The sequence below is a fragment of the Monopterus albus genome, unplaced genomic scaffold (genome assembly GCF_001952655.1).
Source record: "Monopterus albus unplaced genomic scaffold, M_albus_1.0 scaffold126.1, whole genome shotgun sequence".
Classification (NCBI taxonomy): Eukaryota; Metazoa; Chordata; class Actinopteri; order Synbranchiformes; family Synbranchidae; genus Monopterus; species Monopterus albus.
Window position 1 is genome coordinate 634,725 of NW_018128006.1, and position 14,474 is coordinate 649,198.

The following is a 14,474-nucleotide window of genomic DNA, read 5'->3' on the forward strand; positions in this document are numbered from 1 at the left end:
TTGCTCCCTACAAAGTGATCCTAGAGCTAGAGGTTACTATCTACAGCCATGGCCAAAGATATTAGCACCCCCTGCATTTCTCTCAGATAACACACCACTTCTCCCAGAAAATTGTTGCAATCACAAAGTCTTTGGTATTCTCATGTTTATTTCTTTTGTTTACATTGGAGCAACACAAAAAAGCAAAAAGCCAAATCTGATCCATTCCACACAGAACTCCAAAAACAGACTGGACAGAATTATTGACACCCTCAACTTAATATTTGGTAGCACACCCTGTTGTGGAAACCACAACCCTTTAGACAAAATAACTGAAATCAGTTGCTTCCTGTAAGCATCAGTGAGTTTCTTCCACCTCTCTACTGAAAGGTCTTCTTTTGCCAACTGCTCCAGGTCTGTCAGATCTGAAGGGTTCCTTCTGCCAGCTGCTGTTCTGAGATCTCTTCACAGGCGCTCTGTTGGATTTAGATCTGGACTCATCGCTGGCCACTTTAGAACTCTCCAGCTCATTGTCTGAAACCATTTCTGGTGTTTTCTCTGAAGTCTGCTTTGGGTCATTGTAAGACCAATGACCTCTGATGGAGACCCAACATTCTGACACTGGGTCCTGCATTGTGTCCCAGAATTCATTGGTAGTCTTCAGTTGTCATAATGCTACACACAGTCAAGACAGCTAATGTTTGAAGCAACTGAGCAACCCCGAAACATCAGTGAACCTCCACCGTGTTTTCTGCTTTTTGTGTTGTTCTACTACAAACAAAAGAAATAAAGATGAGAATACCAAAGAATTTGTGATTGCAACAATCTTCTGGGAGACGTGGTGTGTTATATGACAGAAATGTAGGGGTGGCCAAATTTTGGCCATGACTGTAGACCTCATTACTCTTTCCACAGCACTAAAATCATTTGTACAAGTCTTCATCAAAAGAACAATTGAGCCACTAGCAGTCAAACATCAATGCAATGATCACAGCATCAGACTGTTTTAGTCATTCACTCATTAATTCATTCATCAAACATAAAGACAAACACTAAATTCCGTCACTGGGGGGGTTGTTGGCAACTTAGAGCTAAAATCATTTTGTCAAAGAACCGAGGAAGTGGATGGAGCAAAGATAATGTCTTGTCACTGAGTTGCTTTCTTGATGTGGATGAAAAAAGCTTTGGTCAGCTGCTCTGTATCTTGTTTTACCCTGTATTGATCAGTGGTTCAAGTATTGAAGCACATACAGCACGTTTCATTCTGCCCAAACACGTGGACAGTTTGCTGTCAGAAAAAAACACAGCATCTTTGTGTGAGCTACAGGCCAATACCCATAGATTAAAATGGACACTATTATTTTTTAAAGGACTTTAAAATGTATGTAGGGGAAATGTACTTTTGTTAGAATCAAAAGTTTTGAAAGCAGTGATATGTGGCTGGTTTGGAGACTGGGAACGGGTCTGGTAAAGTAGTACCACGATAATGTAAAAGGATACAAACAAAAATGAGGTTAGCTGAAAATTTCAAGACTATAAAAAGTGTGTTACTGACTCTGAGGGCTCTGTTTTCCTGCCAACGCAACATCTGCATCGCCTCATTCGTAGTCCTTGGGCAATTTTCCTTTGGCGCATCTAATTTTTGTTGCGTGTTGGTGTGTTTGGTATTTTCCTGCTGTGAACGAATGCGCTCACACTGAGGTAGGAGGAGAGGCGCAGTTGAGGCCGAGTGTATGCTAATTAGCAGCACAGTGCAACTTTGGTGCCGGCTTTGACCCGAAATAGCGATAATGATAACACCTGCTCAGACCACCTCTTATCGCTGTCACAGGTGTATTTTCAATTTTCCTGACAAGCGCATTGCCTTGGAAGCAGGAGATCAGGTACACACATGGATTTTAACGGCCACACCAACTTAAAATGAACCCTTAAATCCACAACTTATCCGCTGGAATTCACTCTGAATAGTTGGTTGTGGGTCATGAAATATGTGTGAATAATTTAGAAAGAGTTTTTTAAATAAGATAAATAGTCTATAATATGTGTCTATAAATATGAATATGGCCAAACAGGATGCAGCCAGAGATGATCTGCAGCTGGTGTCTGGGAATCCAGATCCATGTTAAAATACACATAACACATGAAAGCAGTTCAAGAGCCAAGATAAATAACAAACACCCTGCAGGCGTCTCCTGTTACACAGCAGGTAAAATCAGTCCGACCCCACTGTGGCTGCTGACACTGTTGAGCTTTCTTCAAAAGAGCTTCACCCAGACATACTGTCGTTACTACCACGGGGAAGTAACGTACGTTGCAGCAGTTGTTTGCATTTTATGGTGGTTTGATTGGCTCTGAAAACAGCTGTAGGTGGAGATAAAGTGGTTACAATATGATTTTAATGTATTTTTTTAAAAGCAGTGAAACGTTTATGGTGTTATATGTGAGACCCCGGTGGATTTCACACACTGGATACAGCTGTTGAGTAAATTACACTACATAATTGCTGCTGGTTACAGGATCAGAAACTTTCTTTCTTCCGTGCACAAACGCTAGTCAGTGATATTAGCAGCCTACTGAGTGAATATTCATGTTTAGTACTTCTACATAAATAGTTTTGTCTGTGTCAGGTTTGGAATGGAGTACATAGCTGGCAGGAGAAGAAGATACAGGGGAAGAATCTTTCCTCCCGTATATTTCCATGATTTGACATCAGTGATATCACTCAGTCAGGCTTCCGTCCTGCTTTTTAAAGGGGATGAGAGAAGCTGGTTTGATTGGACATATTAAAGCCAACCCCAACTCCACTTACTCCTGTATTTCTCCCCCTAATAATGTATTCTGCCTCTCCTCCACAATGTGCCCGGTTATGCCTGGCTGCACACAAAAGTGGTGCTGTGTCTGTGGTCACCAAAATTACAAAAAAAAACAAAAAGTTGGACACGCCCATATGTGCCTTGCACCTGGAATTTAGACACAAGTGTAGCGCTGTGTCCTATTGCAGGAAAACAGAGCCCTGAGTTGACATAGGCCTTCAAGCCCTGGGCATTATCAGTGAACTGTTTCTACTTTAAATGCGACGTCACAACTGTAGTGAATATATAGGCCCTATTATTCATTTTTATTTGGGCGTAGCTGGGAAATGCCTTTTGATTAATTCAGATCAATTTTTAGATGTTAGGTACATAATCACCTCATCTGCAGTAGCCAGCGTGATGCTGCTAGTGTACCACTGTTTCACACTGTCATGATATTATTAGTCAAGTTATTTCAGGGTCATTCTCATCAAACCTTCATTACAATTTTCAAATCATGTGATTGAAGGGAACACTGCTCTAAGACACAATCTAAAGGGGGTTAGAGGTAAACATTCCATAAACGTGGATGACTGGAAATCCCACTTACACTTTCTATTCATTCTGTTGTGCCTCAACAATGATCACTTGGGGTATGTCGGTTAGTCTGTGTGGTGCGTTTTAAGTGTTGTTCACATGCCTAACGATAGTTTGCCGGTCTCTGTATCCACTTCATCCTTGATTATAGAGGTTCATTGTTAATTAAAAAACTGTGACAGTAATGTTGACACATCGCAAAACATGCTGCTACTTGCACATGCAATTACAATTTAAAGATGTGTGTGGGCGTGGGGGTAGGGAATTTTAAACCTAATACTCAATCACGTGAATGTGGCATCAGAAATTTCCTTATGTGTGCAAACCTAAAATCAGCATCTATTTCAATTAAAGGTTGTTTGAGACCAGGGGAAATGAGAATGCTGGGTGCAAGCGGGTCTCACCGCGGATGGATTGCTATTCTGTTGCAAAGTGTGCTTGGCGCTTCTCTTTTTTTCTGTTGGATTGTACTGGCAGAGCAGCACTCCCTACAATCACAATGATCCATCACGAAGATAGAAAAAGAAAATATGATTAAGGTTGGAAACAAGAAATAACTGTCATCTTTTAGTTTCCTCTTCTTAAACTGTCTTAGTTTAGGGTCTTGGACAACTGCAAAGGTAATCAGAGGCTTATAGGAACCAGGCCTAATGACTCTGAGGCACTGATAACTGTTTCTTTTACAGCTGTATTGTTCTCAAAAGAAACAAACAGGAATAAGCAGAGGCGTTTGTTCTTGAGCCCATGCAGCTCATCTGGCTGTTGATGTATCTGCCCTGCTTACAGGTCTCACAGGATTAACAACACCTTACAGTATAATGTATAGTACCCTGGTTTGTTTAACATCTTTCAGTAGATCTCCTTGCCTTCTTTATTTGTCTTCTAACCCTTTTACACTCATAGGAGAAACAAATGCCTTGTTTATGAAAGCATATTTTTTTTGAAGCACTACAAGTTAATGTGGAGCAGCACATACTGGAACGAAATCATTTAAACTTTTTTTTTTAACCCCTATAAAAACCACAGAATGGACAAAAGAGAAAAGGCATTGAACTGGTACAAATCACTCACATAAATCAAGCTACATTTCATTCTCATTTTGTAAAGAACATTCACATTTCAGAAATGGAACCTTTAGCTTTACCATCTTTATCGCCGACTACAAAACGAGCCAAAAATCACACAATACTGTTTCACCTTCTTCTGCACGCCAAAACTAGCCTTCATTTCGGATGGCACACATTATAAAATATTTCAGACGAGGGCGAGTCTAGAAGACAAGATCAAAAAGTTGTAGAGCACAGTGTGCCTGGGTTCAATTTAAATAACTGCCTAACAGTAGTTGGCTTCCAAAGCATGATGCTGGCCTCCACAAAAATGACTTTTTTGTCTCATCTAAATCAGCTGCATGGCCATCATGTATTTGGTTTCTCAAAAACAAACACAAAAGCAGGTTGGTTGGCTCACAGGTGAATTCCAGACATTGTTTGTTATTTCACTGCCAAAGACTAACAAACCACAGCCCCAAGACCTCAGGAAATAGAGAAAGTGTCTGTAATATATATATTTTTGCCATTTACCTATTTTTAAACTCTCACTTTCAGTCACTAAGCATGACAACATTTTCATCATAGCACATTTCATCTAACGAAAAGAAGTCTCTTTGCACTAAACGACATTCAAAGTAAAACATGGCACAGGACAACTGTTTCCTTGTGTTTTCATAATTTTTCATGTTGGAAATATCAAATCCTCTTTTCAAACTTATCGTTTGTACATTAAAATGGAAAACATTTTTTTTCAACTTTTCATTTAGTTTCAAAAACAAAAGGCTTGTATTTATATATCTATATATATTCATATATCATCTTCTCTCTTTTGATTTAGCTTTGTTGTGCAAATTCAGCAGTAACACAAGTGGCACAGCACTGGGGGAGAGTAGGAAGAGGGTGGGGGTGGGGGGAGACCGAACTGAATGCAATAACAAATCAAATGCACAGCTGTGAAACTGAAAATGACCATTGTCAGACTACAGTGGAGTTGTTGTTGATAGAGAGCTGGACAGTCAGTGCTGAAGCGTTTCCTCCCGGTTGCAGTGGCAGCATCCTGTGTGTTCTCAAGCATCCGCTCTGCTGAAGTGTCTTTGAGCAACACACCAATTTCCTACCAGCCCTGCGGCCGCCCCTGTTTTCCGACTTCGCTGCGGAGGGTGGCAACAAAAATAAGAGAAAGGGATCAAGTATCGCGATAATATATCCTGGATTTTTACTAGCCCACAGTCAGAACCATAGCCCTCTGCTGCAGAAAGCTGCTCACTGGTGGCTTATACCTTCTCCTGTAGTGTTTCAGCTCTCGATCTAGCTAGATGAGTTTTTGGTCACCAGTGTGCATGTAGTGCTTCTGACTGTGGCCAAAGTACCTGACTGCTGCTCCTGTAGAACTCTAGATGTGACGATGCCCTTGATGAAAGTAAATGCTCTCCTGAGCTGAGGTCCCTATCTGCTGAGGCGGAGGGTGCATTTAATTTGGTTGTTCATGGCAAGGTTGGTGGCTCAGAAGGAAAAAAAAAAGAAACAGAAGCCAACCCTGCCAGTGGGGGCTTAGTTCCAAACTCTGCAGTTTCTCCAGTGTGCTTGTGTCCTTGCAGTCTTTTCCGCTGCTGTCAGTTGTTGTTTGTGATGGTGATGACGACAGACTTCGAACATCGAGGGTCAAAATGTCAAAGGTTGTCAGGAAGGCGTATTAGTGGGCCAGTTCTCTGCTAACCGAGGCGTGTGATTGGCTGGTCCTCAGCTAGCCAGGGCCATGGTGTCGATGACCTGCTCCAGCTTACCACGTAGCCGCTGTCTGCGTGACTGTTCGTCCTTCTGTAACGCTGAAAGGATCTGGACACAAATATGGAGCAACATTAAACTATATTATCAGTTATTTCAATCTTGTACCAGGCAGCAAACTCCAGTGATTTGTTGATTATGTCAGTTGTCCTGTTAGTGATTCATTTTTTAACTGCTGCTGCCATGATTGGCAGGGCAGGTGTTCAGGCCAGTGGGATGTCTATAACGGCGTGTGTGTTGGCATCTTGTTTTGTGTGTCATGAACAGGGGAGGGAGGACCTGGCACAGCATGTGTAAAAACACCCTGTATTTATGTGTGCATTTGTTTTCTCTTAATGATGGTGTCTAAGTGCTCTAGGAAGGGAATGTGAGCGTGTACGTTTATGTGTGCGTGTGTAAGGTCAGGGCATGTGTTAGAGGCGACGAGGACCATGTAGCTGCCTACATCTGGATAATAGGCTGTAATGAAGGGGAGCATTTGGTTTGAATGGAGCCAGCTGCATGACTACTGTAATACTGCTGCTACAGAGGGATGGAAAGGAGGAAGGAGGGGAGGGAAAACTTATCATCACCACATAAAAGCATGATAAAGTTGGGGAAAGCAGAGGTTGACGAGGACATATGACTGTTCATCAGAAGCCAGAGGAAGAGGGTATTAGTCAAGCGGGATATGAACAGTGGTGACTCATAGGAGGAGAAAGTTAAGGGATGGAGAGGATGAAGGTTAATTTTAATTAAATACCAAAAGCAAATAACACACAAACATACACAATTTCATTTGCAAACTTTCGCCTGTCATTACAGATGAACTCAGCCTTGTACTGTACTCTACCATGTGCTCTGCTTGGATACACATGAGCGTGGAGTCACAGTGTAACACATAAACAGTCGTGGAAGAAGTACTCAATTGTTTAATGAAGTAAAAGTAGCAGTACCAGAGTGTAAACATACTCTGCTGAAAGTGAAAGTCCTACATTCAAAATGTTACTTAAGTAAAAGTACAAAAGTATTGGCCTCAAAATATACTTAAAGTACCAAATGTAAAATTACTGATTATGCAGATCAGCACATAATTAATGTATATCGTATTACTGGATTATATTACTATCAATGCCTTATTGTGTACATTACATTTAATGCTGCAGCTGGTAAAGGTGGAGCTCATTTTAACTGCCTTATATGTTTCGAATTTGAAGTACTGCTGCGTATTTTGTGAATTTCCCAACAGGCATCAATAAGGTCTTATGATTATAGTATACTTTGTACTATTAATTAGATTCTGATAAGTAACTAGTAGCTAAACTTATCAAATAAATGTAGTGGAGTAGCAAGTATGAAGTGGGAGAAAATCAAAATATTCAAGTAAAGTACAGATACCTCAAATGTGTATTTAAGTACCATATGTCAATAAATGTACTTTCCACCACTGTAAATAAATAAAGAAAAATTTGGACACTTCATTAAATATGCAAATTTTCTTTCTTGCTAAAAGTTGCCGAGTTGCTTCTTGCTCAGAAGCTTGCCACCACTCTCATACCTGTACGTGTGACTCTCTTTCCAGCAGCCAATTCGCTCAACTTAGCAGAGAGACTGGAAACAAGGGGAAAATTCTAGACTGGCTTCATCTAAAAGTCACAAATCTACCTATCAGCAGCTCTAAGGCTCATTAATTAACAATGCTATAGCTTGTTTCTTTAATCCCTACAAAAGCTTCATATTTAGTGTCAGAGGGCAGAGCGGTATCTCGTTAAACTCTCAGCAAAAAAGCATATAAGCTCATTACATAAAATATTTGAGTATTCCTTTAATAGGTGGAACACAAACTCCTGGTTGGTATAAAAATGTTGAGTTTTAATCAACCAGCAGCAACTGTGGGAAACTGCACATGTAGCTCTTGGGGGGGAAAAAGGAAAAATCACATAAATTCAATGAAGCTCCATTAGGTTCATAATGTGTTGAGCTCATGCCTTAATGCGCATCCTAATGGTGGTAATACCTTCCGGCCTGTGCTGATTTGGACTGGTTATCAGTGTAATTGAATTAAAATGACCTCATGGTGTCAAGACAAGTAAAATGGGGGGAAGACATAGCACACCCTGCTATCATGTAATTACAACACTATATTGTGTTTGATTCTGTTCCACATGCAGTAAGAGCTCACCTCATCTTTGTATTTGATGATGTAGGAGTAGATCTCGTGCAGCGCAGACATGCTGTTGAACTGGCTGAGGTGCAGGCGGGACTGCTCTGCTAGGTAGGCACTCATGTCCTGATCACTGATGGCTGGCATACGGGAGATATCGGAGTAATACCTATAAGGCCGAGCAGAGGTTTAAGAATTATATGCATTCCAAGCAAAGCTTGACTTACTGTCTGGACACACTGGTTGTTAAATACAGTTTCAGCTTTTGACCAGTCTTCATATTCACATTTCCATGCACAATATTTTGATGCTTAGGAGCACTTTGATAGGGCAAATAAACATAGCATACATCGCTTTAGGCTTTTCTGTGTGGCAACTGAGGAGAGAGGGGTCAGGAAAGGGAGGTGTTTTATTCTTGATGAAGGGAGAGTAGGACACATTTGAGGGAGTGCAGGAAGGGTGGAACTTTTTATCTCATCCCAAATTTATATTTTATTTATTACTAAAAAATGGGATGGTAAAGAAGAGTCATTCGGTTTTTATATCAAGTTAAACATGTTTGCAGCTGGTGTTGACCTCTGTCAATGTTGTCCCTCGTTGCCAATCCTCGTTGTGACCAACAGGGTCTCAAGGCTCAGCTGGGGGAGATGGTTCTGCTTTTTTGCAGACTATGTGGTTCTGTTGGCTTCATCAGACCACAGTTTGGGTGGCTGGGGGCTGGGTACCACTGCCTCCAAGCTGGAGGCCATTGTTCTCTGCCAAAAAACAACGAATTGCTCCTTTCAGGTTGGGAGTGAGTTGCTGCCTTGTGTGAAGGAGTTTCTCAGGGTCTTGTTTGTAAATGGAACATGAGACTGGCAGGTGGATTGGTGCAGCATCAGCAGTAATACAGCATTGAACCAGACTGTTGTGATGGGCTGAGCTGAACGTGTTTGATTTACTAGCTGATCTACGTTCCAACTGGACTGGATTCAGATAACCTTTATAATATCATGAACAAAACAAATTTTAAATCCAGCTTTCAACCAGCAGCATTTAGTCACATGAGTGGCCATCGGTGAGTGTTGTCAGTGTATGAGCACATTCCTTAACTTAGAGTAGCTGTTTTTATATTGTCACATTGTGTCACTGACATAACATCATATGGTGCTGTCAAGATGTAATTTATTGAGCTGGGAAAATGCTATAAAAGATTTTGGCTTTGCCCAAAAATGTAGTATAAGTGTAATGCTGTGGTTTTTTTTAGGCTAAATTATAAATACACTGCATGTATAAACTGCTTTGGCAAGGATGCTACACAAAAATCAAAATGCAACAAGTGTCGCAAAAAAATAAAATAATAAAATAATAAAATAATAACACTGCAGAGGCCCTTGCTTTTTTATTTGAAATAAAGGTTTCAGGTCCTTTTCCACCATTCTGTTCCTGTATAGTGCCTCATGCAAACTGAATATTGACTTGCACTTATTGTGGTCTGTTCTGTCTGCGGAAGAAAAACCACCTCCAAATGCAGAACTCAGTGTTGCTAGCTGCAGCAGAGGAATAAAAAGTCTAGTGAATGTGATGTGGGCAGAAAACACAATGAGTTAATAATACAGTATACAGGATTACATGTACATTCCAATATTGAGTTGTACCTGAATCAGTTTGCAGAATCCATAGCTCAACTATATGCAGGTTTACTGCAGCAGGCCAGGCCAGGGTTGAGTGCAGGTTAGGAGGCATAATAAAAATTCAGCTTAACTGCACCCAATTAACCCTCACCTATAAATCCTTATCTTATACTGCCTCCAAATGTTCTCTGCAAGCCTTAGGACTTACTGAAGCACATTCAACTGTGTTGCTCAATATAAAGAAATGGATCTTGTACCAGAATAAGTTTTTATTGTCTATGAGTGCTGCAGTGGCACGAGGAAGAGGGGAATGCGTGTTTAATATGCCATTTTACACAACATTTATAGTCAAATTATTTTGTGTTGTATGTCATTTTTTTCTATCAGCACCTGATGTTCTCTAACCTGTAAACATGAGATCTTGGTAATCAGTAAAACCACAACATACTGTAGGAGAAGTCACAAAGGAGACAGTCACACAGAGTCCACAAAGTAGCAGTTTAGGAAAGATACTGAGAAACTATTGGACTCTTCCCAGCACAGCAAGTGTTGGTGGTGCGTAACTTCTATTGAGTTTAGTTAAACTTTCTGGAGCTAAATAAAAGATGAAGATGAACAAGAGGACATTTGTCAGTGAGACTCCATTTGGAAAATGATGCCACCCACTTGCTGCAAATCCCTCTTTCATCTGCATGTTTTCTCTCTTCGCTTGCTTCATCATAGGTGAAACAGATTTGAAAATCAAAGACCACATGTGTCTTGGACTTGGACTGGACCAGAAACTGAAGTTGAAAATGTCACAGAGAGCACTTTTTGCTCGGTGTTGTTTTGCTGATATTTTTTACATTTCTGTGTAGCATAATATATGTATCTGTTTATATTTGTAATGCTGGAGGAAACCAGCTGTCATTACAGGGCATGATTGCGTGACAGTAATTTTAATCCAGCTACATACTCTGACTTTAGCAAAATGCTTTAAATGCTGGTGTCAGATCAAGTTCAACCTGTAATGATCTTTCCATCGTACATTGTTTTTAGCTTAATATTAAAAAGCATCATTTGCTGTATACAGTAGTCCACCTTTTCAGATTCCAGCAGCTCAGTACGCTCTTTCATGTCCCATACTGGTATACTGGTATTCTCTAGTTATTCTCAAGTTAAGTGTAGTTCACTTTAATGTCAGTTTGTTTAGTTTAAACTTACCTCTCTACCCAGTTCTTGTAGTTGGGGATGTCTTTAGCATAAAGGAGCTTATTTGAAGGTGAATCTTTTCCTAGTTTGTGTTCTGATGTTGAACAGGAGTCCATGAAAGTCTGGGCCACCACAGACAGACAGGCATCCGTAATACTGTTCTTATGGATGTCAAATACAAACTGGGGGTTCTTTATCACATTCACCCAGAACCGCAGAGGAAGACTAAAGGGGGTGAAAGAAAATACAGATTAGGAGTGAGTTTTATTATTATTATTATTATTTTTAAAGAAACATCAATTCAAATATACAGTAATTAAATGTAGGATGGCAAAGGTCTGTATTAGCATGTATTCTGTTGCATATCATCTGTGGTGATTGTTTTCTTTTGGTTGCTTAATTTACTATTGTTCATATTACAGTACTTCATTTCCAATTCCGATTAGTGCATTATGTGCATTAAACCTAGTTTTTTCTAATGGTTCTTTTGTTCGAATGTTGCTCAGTAGGTGTTGTGGCCCTAATGCTGTGTAAACTATACAGTAAACTAAAAATGCAATGCCAGTCTAAAGATATTACTAAGTCTTGCAGTCATTTATAATGAAACATTGAACAAACTGTAGCAACATTTTAAATTTTCCATGCATTTTGAAAACTTGGATTGATGACTTTGCTATGCAGTGTTATTCACAACCATATTTACTTTGCATATGACATTTGCAATTGGGCTATATAACATTACTTTAAACAGATCCTGCTGCAGAACATAGTCATTTACAAGTCCACTTATGTAAATACACTTTGACATGTAATTCCATTGTCCATCAGTAATTACGCAGCTGGGTAATTAGGGTAGTAACCGTGGTTGGAACATGAAGTTATGATATCATCTGGCTCAGACAAACCGTTTGCCAAGTTCACTCATTACTAAAAAAAACACGTTCAAAAAAATCCTCTTTGGATGATCTCAGATTGACCTATTGGTAAATAGAGGGCTGTAAATAAACACATTTAATTTCTTTGAATAATCAATTACAGTATTTGTTTGGTCAGTAGAATGTAAAACGTGAGTAACTCTCTCACCAGTTGCTCTTCCAGGTATGTCGTACATCGTAGTCTGTGATGGAGTGTTTGTCGGCCTGCTCGTCCAGGAAGTCAAACATGTACTTGATGGCCAGTGGCAGTGCACTACCTCTGTGTGCTGTGCTGAAAATGGTCTCAAACAGGTCGTCCACGAACTTCTGTAATGTACCCTGAACAGCAAAATGAAGACAAAAAGAAAAAAACATTTGTTAAGATTTAATTAATTTTAATCCAAGTTTGTTTTTATGTTGCTTGATTTATTCTATTAACAGTTTTTAATAGTTTTATTATGCAATGCAGTTTTGTATTTTTTTTATTGCATTTTGTATTTTTATTGTATTTCCATGCTTGAATGAATGCATTGAACCTTGAATCCTGAATACATGTTTACAAGATATATGCACATAATAAAAAAAGGATGCAGTGCACTGTATGTAGCACCAATGTAACTGTTTTGGTCAAACTAGTTATGCAGCTTTAGATATTAATGTGTTAAATTGTTATACAAAAGCATGAGCAGGAACTAAGAAAAAGAATAAAGATACAGGCAGCAAAAAAAAAAGTACCAACTTTAGTTTCAAATCTTCTTGTTAACTAAGAAAGATGAACACTCACTGAAAGAGAACGTAGGGAATGACAATAAACATATTTTCACAGTGTTGTGTTACAGAATATATTGTATTCCTTGTATCACTTGTATCCACAGCACCTATAAACATTTTACTATGAATGGCCATGCTGGGAGTCACAAGGAAATGTTTGGGGATTGTATTTAGTCAACCGTCATGAAACGGAACAGGAATGAATTTTACCCCAGTCGTGAATCACAGTACTGAGATGCCCGGGCAGACAGACACAGAAAGACAGCCATGGAGAGAAAAGGACAAGATGAGCTTCTCAATTGCATTTGCCTCTGTTTTTTCATCATGAATGGCCAAATCTTCAATCCCTCAGCAAATTACCTGTCTCCTGACACCTCCTGTATCTGCCTCCCTCCGCTCTGCACCACAAGGTCGCCTTTTATTAATCTGTTTTTTCTTATTACAAGTAGAAATTGAAAAGCTGGCTGGCTTGTAACCGATGCCATTGCTATATTTCCCTCTCCTTCATACAATTAGGAAAGAGACAATGAACTGAAGGACATGGATGCTGAGAAGGAAAGACTCCTGGATTGGCTCCTACTGTGAGTGGCCAAGATGTAGGGGACGGTTATGGGTCTGTTAATCTGTGTCAGTGTGTGAGAAGGTCCTTTCTCACACTGGAAACCACTTTGCTTAGGTAAATGTCAAAAATGATCAAGCCAGTTACAAACCGTCCTATGTGATAGACTCTTTCAAGGCATCTCACCCACCACCATGCCTATGACCAAGCACATGATAAAATGCTTCACAGACTTCAGTAATAGTAGGCTCGGGCTGCTCTGCTGCTGAAAACGCTGACTGTAAACCAGTCACAATTCAAAAACTCTAGGTTGGTCCTGCCACTATGTTTCCTTTTCAGGGTCTCCCAGACATCCCCTTGCAAACCAGTGCAAGAGGAATGCAGGGATTGGTGCTCGGCCCCTTTTTCTTCTCCAAATATCCTTTGGTCTGATTACCAGCATACATGGGTTGTTCCTCACCATTTCTATGATAATGATAATGATACACAATTCTTTATATCATCCGAACAGATGACCTTACTGTCCAAATGCAAATATTTACCCACTCAACTTTTGACAGTGTGATTTATTACATTTTAAGACCCCTCAAAGAAATGTGGGAACTAGTTTAGTAGTCTCTGCTACCATTAAATAGGTGCGGTGGGTCATTCTGACTTTAAGAGCTAGTAATGCTGAAAAGATTCCATTAGTCTGAGGTCCAGTGGTGAGGTTTAGCGTGCCCCAGTACTGTTTGAGGTAACTGGAATCAACTTTTAAAATACTGGCGTGTAGTTTACTCCTCCGTATCTTACTTTTGTAGCTAGTAGCCTGGTCAGGTAGATCTCAGAGACCATCTTGCTGCCTCGGTCACCCTCCCTTTGGTCTGAGTGGTCGTGGTTCTTCACCAGATGCCACAGTTTGGTTCCACTCTCCAGGTCAGGGGTGATCATTGGCGTTCGGGATCGCAGGCTGTCTGGACTACTGGCTGTCCTCAGCATACTCTCTATAACCAGAAACACAAGACAGAATGGTTGTGGTTATGTTAGCTGCCTTGTTAGACAGTTAGAGTAAAGCAAAGAGATGCATATCTATGGCTGTTCC

The 14,474-nt window shown here is 40.1% G+C and overlaps 1 protein-coding gene across 1 annotated transcript in view; it reads right to left on the reverse strand.

The window, feature by feature from the left end:
- Nucleotides 1–567: 567 nt before the first annotated feature.
- Nucleotides 568–14,474, reverse strand: part of LOC109967132 (plexin-A1-like) — a 274,553-nt gene continuing 260,646 nt past the window's right edge. The window contains exons 29-33 of the mRNA XM_020612491.1: nucleotides 14,186–14,376; nucleotides 12,233–12,402; nucleotides 11,162–11,374; nucleotides 8,364–8,514; nucleotides 568–6,253 (exon numbers count right to left, since the gene is read on the reverse strand). Coding sequence (XP_020468147.1) covers nucleotides 6,158–6,253; nucleotides 8,364–8,514; nucleotides 11,162–11,374; nucleotides 12,233–12,402; nucleotides 14,186–14,376 — 821 coding nt within the window. The 3' untranslated portion in view covers nucleotides 568–6,157. The remainder of the gene's footprint in view (nucleotides 6,254–8,363; nucleotides 8,515–11,161; nucleotides 11,375–12,232; nucleotides 12,403–14,185; nucleotides 14,377–14,474) is intronic.